Source organism: Lathamus discolor, chromosome 6 (assembly GCF_037157495.1).
Source record: "Lathamus discolor isolate bLatDis1 chromosome 6, bLatDis1.hap1, whole genome shotgun sequence".
Lineage (NCBI taxonomy): Eukaryota > Metazoa > Chordata > Aves > Psittaciformes > Psittacidae > Lathamus > Lathamus discolor.
This window is the reverse complement of record NC_088889.1, coordinates 68858117-68882593: the sequence shown is the minus strand read 5'-3', so window position 1 is coordinate 68882593 and position 24477 is coordinate 68858117. Positions and strand designations below refer to the sequence as shown.

The 24477-nt window shown below is 43.9% G+C and overlaps 1 protein-coding gene across 5 annotated transcripts in view; it reads left to right on the top strand.

Annotated features, from left to right (window-relative positions):
• The window catches only part of NELL1 (neural EGFL like 1), a 306821-nt gene that overhangs the window by 124376 nt on the left and 157968 nt on the right, over window positions 1–24477 (top strand). For 3 of the 5 annotated variants that reach the window (XM_065683410.1, XM_065683409.1, XM_065683407.1), the window contains exon 13: window positions 21741–21866. The exons of the other annotated variants lie outside the window; for them this stretch is intronic. In XM_065683410.1, coding sequence (XP_065539482.1) covers window positions 21741–21866 — 126 coding nt within the window. The remainder of the gene's footprint in view (window positions 1–21740; window positions 21867–24477) is intronic. 5 annotated transcript variants of the gene reach the window in all.

Genomic DNA, 24477 nt, shown 5'->3' with positions numbered 1-24477 from the left:
CTCTTGCTTCAGGCTGAACAGAACATCAAAGCCAACTGCTGTGACCAACATAGGAAGCAATGGCAGTCAAGTTGACAGCTCACGTATTCATTGTTGAAATGTGGTTGTGGAGTCCTGTGGGTTTGTTATTACACTGCTGACTTACATGCTCTTGGGTTTTGCTGTGTTTGCTGTTTGGGACAACGGTAGGCTCACAGCACAGAACCAGATGATCTTTGAATTGTGTCATTCTGTTCTCTAACAATGCAATAAGATGAATTGATATTTACAAGTATAACTAAGGCATCCAAACCCAGACTGTGGGCATCAGGACTTTACTTTCTCTGTGTAATGCACTGTAGAGGATGGTTGTCTGGGTACAATGCCCTGCTGATGTTTATAGCTGGGTGGGTAGACCAATCCAAGTGGATGGAAGCTGCCAGGCTGGAAAGCCTCTGTCTTTGTGAAGGACAGCATAGCTTTGGTCTGCAGCTAGCTGTGTGCCTTGACAGGACAGGCCTGAGTGCTCTGCTGCTCCCTATTCTTCTTTTCACCTGCACAGACAAAACTGCTTAAAATTCTGTCCCCTGAAATGAATAGAATTCTGTCTGTCGAAACTGCTTTTCAGTTCAGAAATGTGTCTTCTGTGGTTTGTGGCTAATTCAGAAGTCTAGCAGTCAGCGAATATATGTTTCTTCATGTTGCACATCAGCCTGTATCAATAGCTACTCTACAACCAATTCCTCTGTGTGTTCAAGATGTCTGGGTCTTACGGGTTGGTCGTTAGATGTCAATTCTCAGGATCTATTTACATGGGCATTAAGTAAATTGGCAAGTTAAAGTAAGATTGATGAATTGCAACTCTGCAAAAATATCAACCAGTGCAGTTTGTACTCAAAACTAGGAACAGTTTTCCCATCAGAGCAAACAGCAAGAGAGCTACAAAATCAATATATAAATAGGAGCAGCAATGGAGAGATGTGGAGAGGAGAGGAAGGATTTCTGGTTTTGAAGTAGCACTAGGTTTGCTATACCTGAGGAAAATTTGCTAAGGAATCTGATCCACTTTGGTCACCTCGGAGACAAGCTGTTCATCTGGGAGTAGATATTGGAATTCTTATTCAAATATTTTATTATTATATCAACAACATGGCTAATCAGCTGTTTTAATATGTGATACTGCAACAAATTAATTTGCTGACTTAAAACCAAAGATGGATTTTAGCATATGGGTAATAATACCCTGCATGTGCTCTTAGCATTTACTAGTGAAGTCTTAAAATTCCCTGTGACTGAGTAAAGATGGGTGCTTTTGAGTTTTTATTTACTTTGTGTTAGTGCTTACCTTTTGTTCCTGATTACTGAACAAATTGCAGTGTGTGATGTCCCTTTAATTATATGTCTCTGTTTAGGATGCCCAGATGGAGTCTTGAGGGTTTAGTGTATGAAAGGATGTCTTTATTTAAATGAACACATAGCCCCTCCTGCAACTGTCTTGGGAACTGAGCGTTGTTTTAATTCATGTATATATGAATATGTGTGTGTGCCCCAGTTTTTAAAATAGTACAGATCTCAGCTGTCTGGGTTTGCTATCACCTGCTGCGCAGACGTTCTAGTTCACCTCATGAGCTGAGTCCTTGAGGCTAGGTGAATATCCTCTACCCGGTGTCCTTGGGATGATGTGTCTTCCTTGTTGTCACAGAACTGGTGGTCACCTTAGGCCGGTGGACAAGATGTGTTGGGGAAACCCTCCTGTTGGGTCAGAAAGGACCTCCTTGCTTTCCTCAGACATAAGAAGGGCTGATGTCACTGGATCCAATCCTAGTGACAGACTTGATCATGTCTAAGGATTGTGTAGTGCTTGCACCTTCTTGTCCAGATTTGTCCCACACGCCAACACTGTCACATTACAAGGGGGGTTTCCTGGAACTGTTTATATTTTACCAGTCTGCAGTGTCCCAGGAGAGACGAGACTCTCGTGCCTGACCAGCCTGTCTGTGTCCCAGTATGAGGACCCTGCTGGACAGCCCACCAAGTCGGGGGTGATTCATCTGGTCTGTTCAGGGACCTGCACTGATAGCATCACCAAGCCAAATCCATGATTTCAAATATTCAGGTCTCCAGAGACTTACACAAAAAGGACTTCAGCCGAAGTCTTTCATTATACAAAATACAAGATAAGGTTTGTGGATTGCTGGTGACAGGGACTGTCTACAAAACCAAGCTTGAAGTGATGGACAGCTGGACTGGACTGGAGTGGACTGGACTAAACTAGACTAGTTAGGGTTGAAAAGGACCTTGAGGTCATCTAGTTCCAACCCCCCTGCCATGGGCAGGGACACCTCACACTAAACTGTGTCACCCAAGCCTTTGTCCAACGTGGCCTTGAACACTGCCAGGTATGGAGCATTCGCAACTTCCCTGAAGTCAAAGAAGTCACTAAGAAACTCAGCCTTCTCCAAATCCAGGGTAGCCAGTTCTCCTGGTAGCTTCTGGAGAGGGCCCATGTTGTCCCTAGTCTGTCTTTTATTCGCAATGTACCTATAGGATCCCTCCCTGTTATCTTTCACATCCCTATCCAAGTTTAATTCTAACTGGTCCTTAGCTTTCCTAACCTGGTCCCTAGCTTCCCAGACAGCATCCCTGTATTCTTCCTAGGCCGCCTCTCCTTGCTTCCACCTTTTACAAGCCTCTTTTTTCCTTTGAATTTTCCTCAGCAGCTCCTTATCCATCCAAGGAGGTCTCCTGGCCCTCCTGCTGCACTTCCTTCTAGTTGGGATGCAGCACTCCTGAGCTTGTAGCAAGTGATCCTTGAATAGCAACCAAGAGTCTTGGGCCCCCCTGCCCTCCAGGGCTATATCCCATGGAACCTTACTAAGCAGGTTCCTGAAGAGGCCAAAGTCTGCTCTCTTGAAGTCCCAGGCAGTGAGTTTGCTGAACGCTCTTCTCACTGTCCTGGGGATCTCGAACTTGACCATCTCATGATCGCTACAACCAAGGCTGCACTGGAGCGTCACATTCTCAACGAGCCCTTCCCTACTGGTGAGCACGAAGTCAAGCATGGCACCTCTCCTTGTCGGCTCCTCTGTTACTTGCAGAAGGAAGTTGTCTTCCACACAATTGAGAAACCTACTGGATTGCTTGTGCCGGGCCATACCGTCCCTCTGACAGGTATCAGGGTGGTTGAAATCCCCCATGAGGACAAGGGCCTGTGAGCATGAGGCTGTTCCTATCTGTCTATAGAGTGCTTCATTCACAGATTCCTCTTGATCAGGTGGACTTTAACAGGACCCCACAGTAATGTCCCCCATAGCTGTTCTCCCTTTGACCCTGACCCACAAGCTGTCTGTTAACTGCTCACCTGCCCCCAGACAGAGTTCCATACTCTCCAGCCTATCCCTAACATAAAGGGCAACTCCCCCTCCCCGCCTGCCGGGCCTGTCTTTTCTAAAGAGTGTGTAACCTTTCATTCCAACACTCCCGTCATAGGAGCCATCCCACCATGTTTCTGTGATGCCTGTTATATCATACCCCCATGGATATTCACACATCTGTAATTCCTCTTGTTTGTTCCCCATACTACGGGTGTTTGTATGGAGGCATCTGCGCCGAGCTCCAAATGAAGCCAGCTCGTTGGCTAAGGCAGCTGAAGTATCTCTACACTGCTCCAAGCATTTATTATAGCTGCTGGCAACTGACTGGGAGTGTTGTGATGGAATGATGCCCCCCTCCCCCAACACATCTAGTTTAAAGCTTCCTTGACCAGCCTAGCAAGACTCCTACCAAAACCACTCTTGTCGGACCAGCTTCACAAGCTCTCAGCAGACCTGGCTTCCCAAACTGAGTCCCATGTTCTAGATACCCAAACCCCTGACTATGGCACCACTGTTCTAACCATTTATTAACCTGCCAAATCTGCCTAGCCTTCTTAAGGTCCTCCCCTTTATCCTGGAGAATTGATGAAAAGACTGTCTGAGCTCCAGAGACCCTAATCACCTCACCCAGGACTCTGTAGTCCTTATGTTCTCCAGGCTACTGCTGTCTGTATGACTGCTGCAGCAGGACCTGCACCAGGGAGCACCGAGTGCAGCCCTGCCCATTGTGCCCCCTCGCCTCTCCAGAGCAGTGCAGGCACCCTCTGCACTCCGAGCTGTGCGCTGCAGCCTCCCCTCTCATCGGCTCTGTCCGGGTGCCTACGCTGGCACCGCCGGGGCAGCCAGAGCAGAGCTCCCAGGCCGGGCCCCGGTCACACGGCGGGCGCTCACCGTGCCGCTCGCCTGCCCGCCCAAACCGCCGCGCCGCGCTCCTGGCCGCTCGCGCTCCCTGGGGCAGGTTTTCACCCAGTCGGGGCTGGTGCTGCTCCTCCTGGCTCCCCCCCGTGAGTCCCTGCTGTCAGCGGAGCTGCGGGGTCCCGGGCAAGGGCTGGCCAGGAGCTCAGGCTCCCTCGGTGGCTCCCGCCGCTCTGAGTTGAGGCTCCTGCACCCTGAGCTTCCCCCTGCTCCGGTGTTGAAGGCGTCCTCCCTCGAGCTGCTCACCTCAGCAATAATCACTAAGAAGAGTTGGCGTGAGTTGAGCATTTAGCCTGCATAAGATAAAGCTCTTACCCAATGGGCATCCCTATGGGGGAGAAGATGGCTTCAGCCCCTCCACTGACCCCAGCACTTACAATGGAGTTGTCCCTGTCTTTGCCCTGTCTCTCATTCACTTTTATACTTTACTCTCAGGTGGAACTTGAGTGATTCTAGACATACATTCTTTTATTATTGACTGGTGTAAAATTCTCTCACTTGTCTCTTAAAGATACAGCTGATAAAGTGCAGAGTGAATGCTTAGTGAGAAGTGGTTGCACCTTGGAGGCGGGTGACTTTGTGTTAGAGGTGTGCGTTAGTATTACAATGAAATTATAGCGAGCAAGGTTCACCTAAGGGAAGTGTGGTATCATCAAGTTCCCAGACCTGCAGGGAGTACAACAGAGCCTGGCTGCAGTGCCTCTGCTCCACTCCATCCTCCATTGGTCCTCTAGGAGAGCAGGTTGTGCTGCTTGCAGAGCTGTGGTGGAGTAGATGCTGTGCATGCCAACTGTCCTGAAAGTGGCAACTGCATTTCACCCTAAAAATGTTTCTGTAATGCTACAACTTCTGTTAGACAGCAACTGTCTCTAATTCCGCCCCCCCCGCCCCAGTAATTTTCCCACACTTGTGTTTTAGGTATTAGCAGATTTATGGGGTGTTTATCAGAGCAGAAGAGGCTGGTACCGAGTTGGAAAACATTAAGAAGTTTTGTATAACCCAGAATCAGTGCAAGTAAAATGCTATATAATTACATTTATAAAACATTCATGTCAATCTTCCTTTGGCTAGGAGGTCGTTACGCCCCTGTGTAAACCTCAGAATTATTTAAGCACAGTGATTTCACTATTCCTGTATAATATTTTTTCCTTCATTTTTTCTCTAAAACTCCTTTAGCACAATCTGGTTTTGGGATAATTTTCCAAGGTCAAAGCAGCATATGATTTTACCCTTCCCAAAATCTTTGTGAGGATTCAGAAGCAGAGTTCAGAGCGTGTGATGTATTGAGGCAAATGGCACATGCAGTTAGATAATTTAAAATTAATAAATAGAAAGCTATTCAGAAAGTCTGTAAAAATGATGAAGGGGTTGTAGGAACTGATTTATGAGGCAAGACCAGAAGAGAGATGCGTGCAGCTTGGTTGAAGGGGTAGAATGAACATAACTGTCTTCAGATATGTGCATGAGCAGTCAGCTTTTTGTGAATTCAGGACTGTGGACTAGACAAAGGAAGTGTTATAGGGCTGCCAAGATAACGAGAGGTAGAACTAAGGAACAAAGTTGTTAAGATTTCTGAAAAACTGGAAGGTAAATAGAAATAGACTTTTAAGGAGAAATGTATCTATATCTTCATCTTTGTTAGACCATGGGATTGATCAGTCTGTTGTGTCTCCAGATGATTTCACTTATTTCTATCTGAGTTTGTGAAAGCACTGCAGGAGGACAAGAAGCTGGTTTTGATTGGAAGAATGGGGATGACTTAAAAAAAAAGATATATTTTTTCATCTTGAGTATCAATGTTTTGTGAGAGAGCAGCATGTGCTCTGTGTACAGATCTTGTTCTTGTGCATTACTAATTTTTCCTTGAGATTTATTATACCCAAAGCTATGGATGCAGTCTAGATACAGTAGTCACACCTTTTCTTCGATTTAATAGAATGTCAAGGGAATTGCTTCAAAATGGCTGGAGGTTGTGTTAAATGATGGTTTTATTACTCTATAGGGTTTCAGTACATCACTTGCCTTAATGAAAACTGATGCCCAACTAATTAAAATTGCACCTATCAGCTGCTAAAATTAGTTATTAGCATCATTCTTAGAGGACTAAATAGAGTGGAAACTTGAAAAATCCTCGTTTTGCCTTTCCATCTTCAATGGGTCTCTGATTCTTCACTCTTTAGTACTTAAGGGATCACAAACATAGTGACATAAGTACTTAGATTGCTTTTTCACAGGCTAAAGGATATAAAGTTCTTAGTCTGAAATGACAAGTAAATGAAGTGTGTTGACTGTGGGCAGCTGCCAGGTACCCACCAAGCTGCTGTATCACCCCCTCCTCAACAAGCTGGGGGAGAACATGCAAAGAATTGCTCGTGGGTTAAGATAAGGACATGGAGATCACTCACCAGTTAGCATTGTGGGCAGAGAAGACTCGACTTAAGGAAACTCATTTAATTTATTGCCAATGAAATCAGAGCAGGATGATGAGAGATAAAGACAAATCGGAAAACCACCTTACCCCACCCCTCCCTTCTTCCAGGGCTCAACTTCACTCATGATTCTTCTACCTCCTGCCTTGGAGCAGCGCAGGGGGATGGGGAATGGGGTTGTGGTTGGTTCATCGCAGGCTGTATCTGCCACTCCTTCCTCCTCAGGGGGAGGACGCCTCACACTCTCCCCCCTGCTCCAATGTGTTTGCTCCATGTTGTCACGTACATACTCCTTGAATTGTTATCTGAACATCTAGTCTCTTACTTCCCGCTCTATATCAGTTTAATCTACTATTTTTTCCCCAAATATTAAAGAAACTTCTCTTTTTCTGTTAGCATTGTTATTCTGAACCAGTTTTGACATGTGCCCTCTCCTTTCCATCAAGGGGCACACACTGAGAATGAGGATTGAGACAATGGCTTCTCTCTTCACTTCTCTTTACACCAGTACTAAAAGTGCTGTTACTCCTTTTGTAAGTGAAGAAGAGGTTTTCATGGTGTTCATCTGCACCTTTAGGGAGGCCATTCTTTGCTGCAGTTCAGGGATGCATCTGTGTTAGAGGTTGTTCTCTATTCCTGTGCCTGCCTTGCTGCTCAGTGTTTTCTAGGTGCTGGTGAGTTAACTGGGTGTCTGTTCGCCCTGTTGCTGAAAGCTCATTGCAAGTGGTGGTTGTCCAGTGGTAGACTAGCTAGGAAGGGACATGTTTTGATAGATGTTATCCAGCAGTAGCAGTTAGACAACATAGCAGTCCAGGAAAGTTAAAGGATACCCAGGGCAGTGACATGTGAACAGACATATGATTATTGGAACTGTATGCCTCAATCCAGGAATTTGCTAAGGTAAGAAGTGTTTTGGTTTGGGTTTCATTTAACCTTTTGTCCAGGCTTCAAGGCGCATGGAATAATCTGCAGCAGCCAGGATCCTTGGTCCCATCACTGCCTGCTGGCTCTCTCTGTTCTTTGCAGCTACAAATCAGTGTTCACTGTTATATGCTGGTATAGACATGTTGTTTTGCATTGGCATGGGCTTTGTATGCTTGGATTATTTTTCAGTAACAGAAATGAGAAATGTGTGAAGAAAGCCCATCTCAGGTACACTTCAGAATCGGGTCTTTATAATTGCAGGTGTTCTGTGTGGAGTAGCTTTACTTCGACAGCCATCAGCTTCCATGTTTTTAGAAGTCTGCAGCAATGAATGTATGTTTTCTTAAAGCACTTTGTGTCCTGTCTGGCTGTGCTGTGGGAGTGACTTCATGCTGTGTGTTACAGTGGGACTAGTTTACAGTGCTGTTAAGAAAAAAAGAACAGTAGCTTGAAATGCAGATGGAGGGAAGAAAAAGGATTGGAAACCATTGGAGATGGAGATTCTTTTGCACTGATTTTGGGGATTGACTTTATATCCACACTTGTCTGTTTCTACTATCTTTATGTTTTTCATAGTTACTGTAGAATGACCAATGAAATCAGGCTGGAATTCTGCTTCTTGATAGAGATGGTGAAAATGCATTGTAGGTATCTATAGAAGTCTCCATCCAAAGCTCACATTGTTTTCATAATGGTTCTCTCCAGGGACAAAACCCAGGCAGCTTTCATCAACAACAATCTAAAAGTTACTATTTTGTTTAAAACAACACTTAATCTAGCTTAAAAAATTGAGACAGAGTGTAACATTTGAAACCAGTAGTGCTGGTTCAACTCTCCTTTTCTTTCTCCTTCAGTTCAGGAGATATTTGTTGATTCATCTCCTTCTGCAGTGTGCTAATACATTGGATGCTTACATATACACACACTGTTCAGTAGATTGGTTCAAAGCCCACTGAACTCAGAGTGTCTTTCTCTGAATTTGCACAAGGATTTCTTTAACCAGATGTATTCTTCTGCCACTGCACAACCCTACTCTGAAATGCACATGCTGCTGCTGGCAATAAAAGAGTGATTTACTGTCATGAATAACAACATAATTCTGCCTCTGTTCCTGAGCTCCACTCCCACAGGTTGGAGTGCTTACTGCTTGTTTGCAGTAAGGCTCTTGGCAGGAGGGCATGTGCCCATTCAAGATCTGCTATTAAAACATCAAACACACAGCAGACAGCTCACAGTGAGCTTTCATGACCAAGGAGGATTGGGTCAGTATTTCTCTGCTCCCTCCTTTCTTTGTGCTCTGACCACTGGTCTTGGTGGTACTTGAGGGAATGTGTGTAAATGAATTCCTTAGTAGCTGATACTGATAGTGGGAATGTGAGTAAAGACATCGTTGATAGTCTTTATGATGATGATAGTGGATGTAGTAATTTGGATGCAATTAGTAATTAAAATGAAATAGTAAGGACCTGAATGTTGCAATTTATTTATGTATGTATTTAACTGCAGCTACACTTTGACTGTTTTATCAAAGGGGAAACCATTAAATTACCAGTTCAATTACATAGCCAAAAGCAAACCAATTAAAATAGATTTTCATCTATTAGATTATCTATTAAATATCTATAGATTTTAATCTATATTTCATCATGTGTTGAGGCAGGAGTTAGGTGTGCAGGTAAAGAATATTTTTATGACCACCTGTTGGATTGCCTCCCTGCCCCCTCTTACTGTTCTGCTTCTTTAACTCAGTTGTGCCTAAGGAATGCTGGATTGTTGAAGTCTCCAAACCAGAAATGCCTCTTTCAGTAACTTGTGGGTACTGAAAAAAATCGCACCTGATTACCATATTTGCTGGGATGAGAAATGCATCCTGCAGTCTTCTATTATGTCAATTAAGGTTGTGTTGATAGGGAAAAACTATTTACAGTATCTAAAATGAGGCAGTTTTCTTATGCTGATGTTCATTTTATTTATTTCTAGATTTTAGGTTAAATTTAAAAAGGCACAGACAATAAGACTAGATTGTGTGGCAGGGATGTTGAACAAAGAAAGGTGCTCAGCATGGCTTAGAGGGATGCTAGGAAAGGAACTGTTTTGCAGTATTCTATAATTTTCTTATTTGAATAAGATGTTTCTCTCTAAACCTCTGTGGAACCCAATTAACAGGGAATAATCTGGACCCATGAAGACAAAATCAGTAAATCCTCTATCATGAGAAACCACCTGGTTTGGCTTGAGTGGCTTTGGAGAGGCGTAGTTGCCAACTTTGCAATGGTGAGGAGTCTGTCCCTTTAAGTCCAGTTCTTCCATGTGGATTTTTCAGCAGAGTTAGGTAGAGGAACAGGATTTGATGCAAATGGATAAATAATGAATGGTTGAAAAGATGTTAAGAGAGAACATTTAGGAAAATGCAAATATTGTTGTGAAGGCCATAAGTAGGGAACTTGTGGGACAGTGAGTGTTTGCCAGCGTGGGACAAGATTTTTCCATTATCTCTGTGCTGCTTTGCACTGCATAAATGGTCCTTGAGTGAACAAATTACTTGAGTGTGAAAATGGTGGAGTATTAATTTTGTATGATTTCCTGCTACTAACATATCACCTGTCTCACTTGTTATAACAGTATATATTACAAGTCATTATAAAATACAAGAAAAGTAGTTTTCCTGGAACTTTTTTTTTTTTTTTTTTTTTTTTAAGATATGGTGAAGACACCACCCCATAAAAAAACCCAACCAAACCTACAGTTTTCATCAGCACTTAATTTTTCAGAGATACACAATGTCCTTCAAAATGCCACAATAAAAGGTAGCCGTGGGCTCAGGGATTCCAGATCGATTTTATGGGCAGCCTTCTACAATTTATCATTTGAAGATAGCATCTGTGTGTATCTGAAAGAGTAAGCCAGTCAATAGTGCAAGACATAGATAGAAGGAGACAAACGGTAAGAGTATCAGGTGTAGAAATAGGGCAGTGAAGCAGAAATTGTGGATGCTGGTCTAAGACAAGCATTCATAGAACCAGGTAGTTAATGTTATGGTTCTCAGTATAGCGGCATGAAGAAAGAGTTGCTCATTTTGATACAGTAATCCATTACTCACCCTTAGCCATTAGTAAAACCAGAGAGAAGGGATTGTAAAGGTAAGATATTAGCTGAATGAAAATAGATATAGTTATTTCAATGTATCATATTGTTTGGCTAATGCAGGTGAATGGAAGATTTGAGAAAAGCAATGCTCTTGTCACCTTTTCCCTTTCCCTCCCCTCTTCCTCGTGCTGGTGTCTCTGAGATCTAGAAATCCACTGGTATCTCTAAAGAATGTTTAGAAAGATAAATAACAATAAATAAGGAAGTGAATCTCTTACAGAAACCTGACATTCCTTTCTCAACAGCAGTAGTTATTTCATCAGTGCTTACTGAGATCCAGAGGAGTTTCTTTCACAAGTGAAATCAAAGCCAAAGCAAACACGGCTCTGGGAACACATTTATGTAATCACTAAACTAGAGGCAATCTTTCCAGGGAACAGAGCTATTTTTGTAAGAATGAGGTGATTATATTGCTTTGTTTTCTAATGGGCTGTAATATATTTGGTAGCAGTAGTAACATAACCTTGTATTTGTTGTAGACTTATGTAATGGTAACATTACAGCCAAGCATCAAGCAGTTAGATTTAGAATGTATTCTCATGCATTAAGAGCCTTTGAAGAAGAAAAATGGGTGAAAGTGGTGCTAAATACCAAGGGAGAGCAGTCTGGTTACATTTTATGGTATGTAACTCTTACTACTCTGTCCTTGTAGTAACTTGTTGAGGTTTCTGCCTGGGTTCTAGCAGGGGAAAGTGGTTAACTCCTTCTGTGTCCCAGATAGGCAAATTGTATTGCACTGATGAGCACCATTTATGTAAGGGAACAGAGTTTACAGATATTCCCATCTGCATGGATTCATTGGAGGAGCGTGGTGCGGATCAGTCCCTTATCATCATACTCCAGGTATGGAGGCAGGGAGTAACTGAGAACAGTGTCAACCTGGTGATTCCAGACTTGAAAGCTCACAGTGCCTGGAGCTGTGCTGTCTGACTGTGACAGTGCAACTCCCAGTTTACAGCACGGCTTATCAAATCTTCTTTGGTGGCAAGAATTTGTCCCGCAGATGGTTTGTGATGAACCTTGTTATTTCACCACCTTCTCCTCAACAGCTAGGAGACTTCCAGTCTGTGTCCTGCTTTAGGGAAGGATATATATGATGTCTAGGGAGGAATGTCCGCATTGTTTCATGGCCTGTTGCCTGCTGCAGGAAGGGAAGAGTCAGTGGGTGTTCATACTGTGTGTGCTGTTTTGTTTCTGATGAAGTGCCAAAGACAATATTCTTACTGACTGCTGAGTGCAAGCTGAGGTGGTGTCACTCCACCCCCCTCAGTGATGCTCAGTGCTGTGCCGGACAGTGCCGGCTTGTCCCATCCCACCTTCTTTCGAGGGCGTTACTTATAGAATCATAGAATCACAGAATAGTTAGGGTTGGAAAGGACCTCAAGATCATCAAGTTCCAACCCCCCTGCCATGGGCAGGGACACCTCACACTAAACCATCCCACCCAAGGCTTCATCCAACCTGGCCTTGAACACCACCAGGGATGGAGCACTCACAACCTCCCTTGGCAACCCATTCCAGTGTCTCACCACCCTAACAGGAAAGAATTTTCTCCTTATATCCAATCTAAACTTCCCCTGTTTAAGTTTTAACCCATAACCCCTCATCCTGTCACTACAGTCCCTGATGAAGAGTCCCTCCCCAGCATCCCTATAGGCCTCCTTCAGGTACTGTAAGGCTGCTTTGAGGTCTCCATGCAGCCTTCTCTTCTCCAGGCTGAACAGCCCCAACTTTCTCAGCCTATCTTCATATGGGAGGTGCTCCAGTCCCCTGATCATCCTCATGCCCCTCCTCTGGACTTGTTCCAACAGTTCCATGTTCTTTTTATGTTGAGGACACCAGGACTGCACACAATACTCCAGGTGAGGTTTCACGAGAGCAGAGTAGAGGGGCAGGATCACCTCCTTTGACCTGCTGGTCACGCTCCTTTTGATGCAGGCCAGGATACAGTTGGCTTTCTGGGCTGCGAGTGCACGCTGCCAGCTCATGTTAATTTTCTCATCGACCAGCACCCCAAGTCCTTCTCTGCAGGGCCGCTCTGAATCTCTTCTTTGCCCAATCTGTAGCTGTGCCTGGGATTGCTCCGACCCAGGTGTAGGACCTTGCACTTGTCGTCGTTGAACTTCATAAGGTTGGCATCAGCCCACCTTGCAAGCGTGTCGAGGTCCCTCTGGATGGCATCCCTTTCCTCCAGCGTATCAACCGGACCACACAGCTTGGTGTCATCGGCAAACTTGCTGAGGACGCACTCAATCCCACTGTCCATGTCAGCGATGAAGATGTTAAACAAGACCGGTGCCAACACCAATCCCTGAGGGACACCACTCGTTACCGGTCTCCAGCCGGACATCGAGCCATTGACTACAACTGTTTGTGTGCGGCCGTCCAGCCAGTTCTTTATCCACTGAGTGTTCCATCCATCAAATTGGTATCTCTCCAATTTAGAGAGAAGGATGTCGTGTGGGACAGTGTCAAACGCTTTGCACAAGTCCAGGTAGATGACATCAACTGCTTTACTCTTGTCCATCAGTTCCGTAGCCCCATTATAGAAGGCCACCAAATTGGTCAGGCAGGATTTCCCCTTAGTGAAGCCATGCTGGCTGTCACCAAGCACCTTGTTGTTTTTCATGTGCCTTAGCATGCGTTCCAGGAGAATGTGCTCCAAGATTTTACCAGGCACAGAGGTGAGACTGACTGGTCTGTAATTCCCCGGGTCTTCCATTTTCCTCTTCTTGAAAATGGGGGTTATATTTCCCTTTTTCCAGTCGTTGGGAACTTCACCTGACTGCCACGATTTTTCAAATACGATGGCCAGTGGCTTAGCAACTTCATTCGCCAGCTCCTCCAGGACCCGCGGATGGATTCCATCAGGTCCCACGGACTTGTGCACGTTCAGATTTTTAAGATGGTCTCGAACCAGATCCTCTCCTACAGTGGGCCCAAGGTCTTCATTCTCACAGTCCCTGCATCTACTTTCTAAGAACTGGTGGTGCAGTCAGAGCCTTTGCCAGTGAAGACTGAGGCAAAGAAGTCATTCAGAACCTCAGCCTTCTCCAAATCCTGTGTAGCCAGTTCTCCCGAAAGCTTCCTCAGGGGGCCTATGTTGTCCCTAGTCTGTTTTTTGTTTGCTATGTACCTGTAGAATCCCTTCCTGTTATTCTTAACATCCCTGGCCAAGTTTAATTCTAACTGGGCCTTAGCCTTCCTAACCTGGTCCCTAGCTTCCCGGACAACCTCCCTGTACTCTACCCAGGCCGCCTGTCCTTGCTTCCACTTTTTATAAGCCTCTTTTTTCCTTCAGATTTTCCTCAGCAGCTCCTTATCCATCCAAGGAGGTCTCCTGGCCCTCCTGCTGCACTTCCTTCTAGTTGGGATGCAGCACTCCTGAGCTTGTAGCAGGTGATCCTTGTATATCAACCACGAGTCTTGGGCCCCCCTGCCCTCCAGGGCTATATCCCATGGAACCTTACTAAGCAGGTTCCTGAAGAGGCCAAAGTCTGCTCTTTTGAAGTCCAGGGCAGTGAGCTTGCTGCACGCTCTTCTCACTGTCCTGGGGATCTCAAATTCAACCATCTCGTGATCGCTGCATCTAAAGGCTGCCCTGGAGCACCACATTCTCAACGAGCCCTTCCCTGTTGGTGAGCACAAGGTCAAGCATGGCACCTCTCCTTGTCTCTATTACTTGCAAAAGGAAGTTGTCTTCCACACAATTGAGGAATCTCCTGGATTGCTTGTGCCGTGCAGTACCGTTGTTCCAACAGATGTCAGGGTGGTTGAAGTCCCCAATGAGGACAAGGGCCTGTGAGCATGAGGCTTTTTATCTGTCTGTAGAGTGCTTTATCCACAGGTTCTCCTTGATCAGGCGGCCTGTAACAGATCCCCACATTAATGTCTCCCACAGCTGTTTTCCCTTTAACCCTGACCCACAAACTCTCTGTAAACTGCTCACCTGTCCCCAGACAGAGTTCCATACACTTCAACCTATCCCTAACATAAGGGGCAACTCCCCCTCCCCATCTGCCAGGCCTGTCTTTTCTAAAGAGCCTGTAACCTTCCATTCCAACACCCCAGTCATAGGAGCCATCCCACCATGTTTCTGTGATGCCTATTATATCATACCCCCGTAGACGTGCACACATCTCTAATTTCTCGTTTGTTCCCCATGCTATGGGTGTTTGTGTAGAGGCATCTGAGCCGAGCTCCAAATGAAGCCAGCTTATTGGCTGGAGCAGCTGGAATGTATCTACTTTGTTCCGAGCATTTATTATAGGTGTTGGCAACTGACTGGGCGTGTTGGGATGGAATGATGCCCCCCTCCCCCAACACATCTAGTTTAAAGCCTCCTTGACCAGTCTGGCAAGCCTCCTACCAAAACTGTTCTTCCCCTTCTTTACCAGAGCAGCTCCACCAGCCCCCGGTAGACCTGGCCTACAAACTTCAGTCCCGTGTTCAAGACACCCAAACCCCTGACTATGACACCACCCTTTTAACCTTTTAACTTCTCCAACGGGAGTATGGCTGCTGCTTCCACCTTCTCCTAGCAGCCTCTGGGTGGACTGATATGGTGGGGCCTAGGAGGAGAAAAGCACGAGGCCCATGGCATGCACAGCCACCATTTTGTGTGGTGTAAGTGAGCGTGGTGAGGAGTCACCTGTGGAAGCGGCTGCCATGTCAGCGTGTGTGAAATGCATTCAAATCCCTGTAGAAAAGCTGCCAGAAACTCAACAGTGCCATTTCAAGTCTTAAAGGTTGGACTTGATGATCTTAAAGGTCTTTTCCAACCTAGTTGATTCTATGGTTTGATGATTCCTGTACTGCAGTTAAGCAATATTGTCTTTATTGGGAGACATGCTGCTGCAGCCATTCAGGCATTTATTTCATTTGCAAGGATGAACCTTGGGCACCCCAGCACTGTCCTTATAAAATTTTTCATTTACTCCAGAATTTGGAGTGGAGCTTTAAGAAAACTTCTGAGAAAGGTAGAATGTACAAATATGATTATTTCCTAACTTTGAATAAGTATGGATGATGGAAGAAAGAACTGATCATGTGAACTCCTGAACGTACCACCTCTAAGAAATAATAAAAGAGAACAGCAAAGAGGTTTTGAGGTAATTTTGAGTCAAAACTAATATGAAAGAACAAGCTGATGCCAGCATGGGACTTAGAACTACATGGACTTATTTCTAATTTCAAATTTTTATGAAGAGATTTTGAAATGCGTTGTATTTGAATTGCAGTCTTTTTCTGAGTTTATCTTCTGTCTTTCTCTGAATTTATCTCTCAGCTGTTGCAGTGTCCTTGGCAGCATTGTCAAGAATATTGCTCTGACTATAGATAAAGATAGCACAGATCCCTGCTGGTTCATTCCCTAGTCCTGTTCTTGAGGGATAAAGCATTTGTTCTATAACCCATGAAGTCCCCTGTGTACTCCCAGTCCTAGAGTGGACAACTTCTCCTGCTGGGATTTGCATGTGAGTGTGTGTGTTGAAATGTTTGTTGGTTAGTGATGGAGGTGTCCTAGAAGGACAGTTAAATTGACAGAAAGCAGATTTGGAATATTGATACTCTTGTCCTGATCCTAAAGTAGGTATCTCAAGGTAAAGCACTTTTACGCTGTGCCCAGAGGAAGAGGCTGCACCATTTTAATGGTGCTCTAAAAGTCAAAGTGATTGTACATCCTGATGTTATTATATTAATAGTATTTTATTTCTTACGGATTCCCAGGTGATGCTACACCAGCCCTAATTTATGAAGGCTTTTTTGCTACTTAGTTACTTAATGGCATCAGGGTAATGTTTCTCAGCCTTGTTGAAAGGGGAATGTTCTTTTGGCTTTACCTGCTTTTGGTTTGGGTTGTTTCCCTGCCTCCAAAAGGGCAGCAGCTCCATCCATCCAAGTCAGAGGAATGATGAGGGTCACCTGTGCTTATACTGCTGCCCTGTGTGGAGGAGATGAATTGCTATAAAGAAGTCCAAGCTTGTGAGCAGTTTTAAAGCTGGCCTAAACATCTGCAGCCCATAATTAGTCTTTTCTTACTCAGGCAACTGTTGGAAGCTGAGCTGCTGCCAGCTCACAGGTAACTGCTCACTTCTGCTGTCCTATGCTTTGTGGCTCCTTGAGGGTTGTTTTCCACAATTTGAGGAACCAGCTGTGTGCTAAAGGTAAAAACCAGGTCTGGGGGATGTTAGAGGAGAAAGAGGATAGGCAGTGGTAGGGTTAAAACAAAACAATTAAGCAGAGCTGAAGTCAGGTGAGCCTGGCAGTGGAAAGGAGATAAGGGCAGGAGAGGACAGAATCAGGGAGCATTTGGAGAACAAACCAGAATACAATGAACAAGGTTACTCTTAAGTCAGTGGTGTGAAAATTCCATGTGTTTCTTTTTGTGGGAGCGTAAGGTGACTGAAATTTTAGGACCTCCTTTATGTTCCAGTACTGTTGTGCTACAGTGTCTTGCAAACTTTGTCTATATGATTTCATCAGCTTGGGAATATATTTTAAGATTTGATGTTACTTAAAAAACAACCCAGGTTGATACTGCATTATTAAACCCCAAAATGTTTAGATCAGGGTTTAATACAGGTCATGTCAAGGCATAGTATTAACTTGAATGAAAGGAGGGGAGGTGAATTTACTCCCCCATTAATAATATTTTCTAGGTGGGAGTCATGAATTAGACATCAGAGCTTTCTGCAATCCTGTCCTTCCTCTCTCCCCTCCATCTTTGATTTTCTGTCCTTGCTTCTTTACAGAGGGCTTGAAAATTAGGATCAAGTTTGGAGAAACATGAGAGCAATTAGCTGGGAGACAGTTGTAAATGGACTAAATGATTCTGACACTTAGCAGACTTACACACCTGTTGGTGCTCTGGAACACTTCATAGTAATTTTGTTTTGATTGGAATATTATTGTCTTCCAGTATTTAAACTCTGAAGCCCCAAACAGCAGGTGGTGATAGTGCTCATGTCCACATGGGTTATTATTAAATGCATGCAAACAGTGGTCTGCAATTTCAGAGATAGTGTGCTTTGCTTCAAGATTGTTCACTTGTGGCTATTACAGGGCTAACAGTTTAAAAGCCAGTTTAAAAACAGTTTAAAAGCCCTTTGAGCTTTGGGGTGAAGGGACAGTATTCCCATTGTCGTTAACAGGAATGGTGCCCCTTTATGGCAGAGATGAATTTGGTTTGATAAGACTCATTGGAGGAGACAAACAGTAAAAGAGGCCCTAGCTGTGATTTGGTATCTTATTGTCATGTTTCAGTATTATAAATATTTAGCAGTAGGATTCCAAGTTGGGCATGAAAAGAGTCAAGTGGTTTGTAAAGTACATTTGCACCTGAAAACCTCTTTCACTGGCCATGGGTTGAATGCTACTTGTACTGTGTTTCCATGCCATCTTGTTTTGCCCGGTTGGTTGGTATGAGATGATGAGTAGCTGCTGTGTGGCAAAAGGCATGGCAGGTGCTAAGCAGGTAGCTGCACTGAGATGCTTTTGTTTCCACTGGCACAAATAATAAAATATAATTCATGTGTATGTATTCTGTTAACTATTAAGGAAACACTTGAACCCAGAAGAACAGCTCTCGCTCACCAAACCAGCCCACCCTGTAATATTATGGTCCTTACTGGAAAGCTGAAGCCCAAACATCTTTGTTGTTGCAAAGAGGTAGCCTATGGAGATGGCAGCTGGTGAAATGTGAATGATCATTATGCTGTGTCAAGTCTTATTTTAGAGACCATAAGTATACCTTTGGAAAAGAAAAACAAACTACTTCACCAGTCTAGAGAGAAACATAAATCATATATTTTTATCACCTCAGAAGACCACTAAAAGATGAGCTCTAATATTTCAAATGCGACAAGCAATCTATACACATGAATCACAATTTGAGTTCCATTACAGCTGAGCTGATCTATACCACTGGGTGCTTTGTGGATTTTACTCTAACAGTATTAAGTAAAAACCCAAAGCATTTTGTGATGAATACCTAACCTTTTACAGGAATGTGAAGAGATGCGGTCCAGTACAACAGTTTTAGCATTGCCCTTTAGGCTTTAATAAGAAAATGCTATTGCCAGTTTTGACCTCTCAGTGTTATTCTCTGTAAGGGAAATATGTGTATTAGTAGGAGGCTGATGCAAAGGTAAAGAAAAGGAGAAATACTGAAAGGATTTATGGAAGATGCCCAAAGAGAGATCGCAGAAAGAGTTAAGTAGATGAGCCAAGTTTGAAGAGAGGGATCTTTTGTTCCTTCTGCTGCCTTTGTTAGACCCAGCATTTTCCTCCTGGACTCAAGGATTTCTGCAGCAACCCGGTGTCAGTTGTTCTCAGTCCTCTCTAGTGCAGCCATTACTTGAAGTCCTTTTGAGTCTCCTCTTGAGAAATACTCCCACAGCAATATTTTCATAGAGGCTGTGGATTTTCTTTGTATCACTGGTATTCTCCTATTTTGTGCTACAGTGATGTGGACTTTGCTTGCAATGAACCAAAGTTTAAATTCCTTCACCTTTGAGACTTTTAATCCTTTCTTTTTGCTTTGGGGGAAGAAAGAGAAGTGTTGTCCAGTGCACTCAGTGAGGCAGCTGGAGATAGAAGGTAGCCGGTAAGGTTAATTTTCAGGCAGATTGGTTGCTGTTTTGACATTCTTGCTTTCTTTTCATACATCTTTTTGTTCCTTTCCCTTTCATGCTTGAAAATTATTAGATATGCAAGAACAAAACTCCTCAAAGTTACGCTCCAAAAGCCTATTATAAAGAGGCTGCAAACAGAACAGCGTGAACACACGTCAATACCTGAGTGTTTCCCAAGTGGCTCTAGTGCTCTGTGGTGTGATAACAAGACATGTGGGAGGATTTTTCTTGGCTTTTATCTTCCATATATTGATGCTCCTGACTTCTTAAAATTCATTTTATCAGGTGGCACTGCAGCAGAAACAACAGCAATGTGGGTAGTTCAAGGCTTTTGCTGTGGTATATCAAGTCTTTTGCCTACAGGCCATCATTTGTAATTCAGCCCAAGTTGGCAGCAGTCAGCAATCACTGCCAACTGACAGCTGTTTGGTGGCCAGCACACAGTGATTTAGCTAGTAGTTCCTACCAGACAGATGTCTGTAGTATAGCAAGTGTGAGTGTAGCTGGCATGTGTTTCATTTTCAGAGACTGGAAAATGTGGGTGTACCTCAACTGCAGCTATTTCTGTTTAGGAAGGTTAAAAAGGACACCTGAATTTAGGCAACAAAGAGCTCAGCATGTGCACAATGATCCCTCCACTGCAGAGGTTAACCCTCCTATTCTGGTGTTAAATCCTAATGTTATGGTACTCACCCCTTGTAGCACCTCCATTGTATCTCCATAAGCACCAGGTGGTGGGAGGGAGAAGAGAGACTGTAGCTTGATCTCTGTATATGGCTGTGCAGAGGGATGTGGGAGGAGACCACACTGTGTGATGACCAACCTTACTGGTCAAAGGAGTTCTTCAGCTGTGTTGTCAGTTAATACCTTACTTGAGTGTTAGCAATGAGTAACAAGGAAAGGGTAATAGAGGGGGAAAAATGAGTCTGATTCATTTTTCCTTGTGTGGACATATGGAATACTACAATTAATCTTTTGAAAACCATGAATTACTTCATGTAAAATCTGTGCTACTAAGCAGGAAATCTATCCTGCTGAGAAAACAAATCAAGAGAATTCTTTAGTATAATATCTGGTTTTGTGGGGAAAGAAGGGGGAAGATTTTACAGTTTACAGTATCACCAAGCTTTGGGATATTTAAACAGGCAAATCAATGATGGGTTTGATTCACTATTGTGAAAACGGTTTTGAATTTTGGAATTGCAACAGCAGTAGAGATCCTCAAGCAAACAGATATGGGGTCAAGTTTCTAGTGCTCCGTAGTCATCTTTTTGTTCCGTTGGCATGATGTAAAGCAGCTTAAAATGGGCTGTCCCTGATCCCACTTGTGCCGCAGGAGTTCCTGCGTTGCAGGGAAAGAGCATTGTCCTAGCACTTCAGTGAGTCTGGGGGACTGGGACACCCACCCATCAACTCTGCAGTTGAATCTGCTGAATTGCTGTGGCAGACATTGCCATGTCCTATCTGTCCCTCACTGTAGCTACTGCCTTCTGTGCAGAGGCACTGTGCCTTCATGCTTTAGGTTACCAGTAAGGCAGGTAGGATTGTCAGTGCTGCACACCTGTGATGCTATTTTATGTATTTGAAAACCCTGCATCAGTTTTTGTCTTGTAGCGTTGTCACAGAAAAAACCCCAAAGGTATGTGTTAATTTTTCAGAGTGAAAAAAATGCAAGATTTCATGAAGAACAGCAGAAGGAACCAATTGCTATGACACAGGAATTTTAGGTCTATTTTAAGGAATACTTCTGTACTAAATTTGCCTCCTTCTTTATTCATGAAAACCTGGAATGGTTTGGACTGGAAGAGACCTTAAAGCTCATCTAGTTCCAAGCCCCTGCCCTGCGCAGGGACACCTTCCACTATAGACCAGCTTGCTCCAGGCCCCAGCCAATCATAGAATCATAGAATAGTTAGGGCTGGAAAGGACCTTAAGATCATCTAGTTCCAACCCCACTGCCATGGGCAGGGACTCCTTACACTAGAGCATGTCTCCCAAGGCTCTGTCCAAGCTGGCCTTGAACACTGCCAGAAATGGAGCATTCACGACTTCTCTGGGCAACCTGTTCCAGTGCCTCACCACCCTTACAGTAAAGAACTTCTTCCTTATATCTAACCTGAACTTCCCATGTGTAAGTTTTAACCCATTAACCCCTGTTCTGTCACTGCAGTTCCTGATGAAGAGTCCCTCTCCAGCATCTTTGTAGGCCCCAGTGCTGGAGTTAAACCAAATTGCCTTTGGATTTGTAAATGGAACTTATTTTCTCTTACTCTAATATTGTGTCATGTTATATTTTCCTACGCCCGACTATAACTTACCTTGGTGGTTCTTCCCTACAGATATCGATGAGTGCGCTGCCAAGATGCATTACTGTCATGCCAACACTGTGTGTGTTAACTTGCCTGGATCCTATCGTTGTGACTGTGCCATGGGATATGTCCGTGTGGATGATTTCTCCTGTACAGGTGAGCTCTTGAGCATACAGCAATAACAGCATTACACTGTGTTGTGTGTATCCCTTGCCTTTGAATTGGTCCCTGTGCCATACCAAATGTCACATACAAGCTGGCTCTGTACTGGTGTACAATTTAGGCACAAGTGAGTCAGGTAGAAGTGCTATGAGGTACCTTTCCTGTTTATGACCCTTTTGGGATGTTGGCTCAAGAAGCCCTGTGGTGAACACACTGAGGGTTTTTGTAGATCAGGACATGATCTCTTCATGTCCAGAGCACCTCCCATATAAAGACAGACTGAGAAATTTGGGGCTGTTCAGCCTGGAGAAGAGAAGCTGCGTTGAGACCTCATAGCAGCCTTCCAGTATCTGAAGGGAGCCTACAAGGATGCTGGAGAGGGACTCTTCATCCGGGACTGTAGTGATAGGGTGATGGGTTCAAACCTAAACAGTGAAAGTTCAGGTTAGAAGTGCTTCCCTGTGAGGGTGCTGAGGTGCTGGCACAGGTTGCCCAGAGAAGCTGGGGCTTCCCCATCGCTGGCAGTGTTCAGGGCCTGCTTGGACAGGGCTTGGAGCAACCTGGTCTAGTGGAAGGCATCCCTGCCCGTGGCAGGGGGTTGGAACTGAATGAACTTTAAGGTCCCTTCCAGCACAAACCAGTCTGGGATTCTGTGATTTTTCTATCCCATGGCTGGCTGGTGTGTGAAGTGCAAAGGCTGAGATGAGATCATACATGTAGTGAGAAGAAATTTTATTACCTGTGGTTTGAAGCATCAGAAATTATCTGGGAGGAGAAGCTTTCTGGACAGAGCTGAGAGAAGTTTGTGAAAGCAAAACTGAAAATGTATAAAGTCCTTCAAACCATTTGTTATTAAGTATTAATGCTGAGAAGTGATGTCTACAGGACTGACACATTATTTAGAAAAGAGAACAAGTGTGAAAGCATTAGACAGTAAATCCAGTGATTCTTTTTAATACCTGTCAGCAAAATGAGCTCTAAAACCCCTTAAGTGGGAAGTAGATTGGTCTAATTCCTGACAGAGGTTTTTAAGGGACCTTCTCTGCAATCTCTGGGCAGAATGCGAGGAGCTGCTGAAACACTGGGCCCAGCTGTACATCACTGGATAACATCTGTCAATCCCAGCGCTCCAGGAAGGCTGATCCCGGGCTTATTTTGATGGTGCACCTGTGTGGCAAAGAAGGAAAATATCAGGCAGATGTATTGAAATGGAAATAAGTCAGCTTGACACGAAATCATGTTTAGAATTGGGTTCTGTGAGCTATTTTCTCAAGTGGAAAGATGGCAACAGGAGTATTCAATAGGAGAATGATTTCCAGCCCGGAATAATTATGTTGTCATGCACATGTTATCCCGAGGGAAGGTCATGGGAAATGTTGACTTTGATGATGACAGCATGTCTTGTAGCTAAGATTATGGAGTTCATAAAAACTATAGGAAAGTCCTGCCTACCTCTTGAAAGGGGTTGATAGTAAAATAGTTGTCAGGAAACTGGGTTTTGTTTTGCCCAGAGAATCGTTACTTCTGTACAATCTATGTCTTTTGTGTGAACTTTGGATTTTTTTCTTGATCTTTTACAGTCTGCCCTGCCAGAAAAGTTTCAGACCTAAAATTTTGTTCTCAGTGTTTGTGCTGCGTGAGGTAGCGGCCTTCACAGTGATGGGAAAGTGGTTTTGATAATCTGACACTTGCTTTCCGTGTGTGCACTCCCCATTCCCTAATGTTCCTTCTCTCCAGTGAGGCACTATCATTAGGCATGCAAGTGGTTCAGAAAACAGGTATTTGGGATGTACTGAACAAGTGTGAAGTGGTAAGACAAGCTGCTTGACAGGAATGGGAGAGCATTCATTTAAAGTGCTTGCACAAAAAAATCCAGAACTTAGATAAAATCAAAATAATAGAATGAGAGTTACTTCTTGCAGGTTCATTATCTTGCTGAAATGATTTATTTTTTTGACATCCCTGTTAAAAAGCACAGTGATAACATAGCTCAGGAGAAACTTGGTTCATTGCCTGTTGCATCCAGAAATAGTTGTATGTTACAGTAATAAATGTATTTAAAATAAGTATTGTGCAATAGAAGCACTAATCCTGGTTTTGTATTTTGCATTATTTTTACGCAGAATTTTCCTTTAATGAATCTTAAAAAAAAAAATAACAGTAATAAAAGAATCAGGCAGCAAATACTTAACCAGTTCCACCTCATGCTGGCAGCAATGTATAGCAGGCACAGGCGATAGAGATTGTGGCTGTTACTCAGGATTTAAATTTATTCCTCTTTATTCAAACCAGACAAAGGAGAAATGATCTTGTTATTGAACCATAGATTTGGAGACAAGTCTGGGAGCCTGGGTTGGGCTGAGTCCTCATTACAACTGCATTTTCTGTAAGTGGGGTCAGGCTCTGATGGGTTCAAGAAACAGGTTAACCAGTTTCAAATGTGGGCGTTGGAGACATGTGTACAGCATTGCATGTATTCTGTTCACAGCTGGCCTGAAAGTAGAGTTATACCATAGAGGTTCATGTTTTGGGAAGTCTGGGTCTGATTCAAGGTACAAAGTCATCATCTGCAATTGAGCTAACCCTGTGTGGTGCTGAGCAGGCC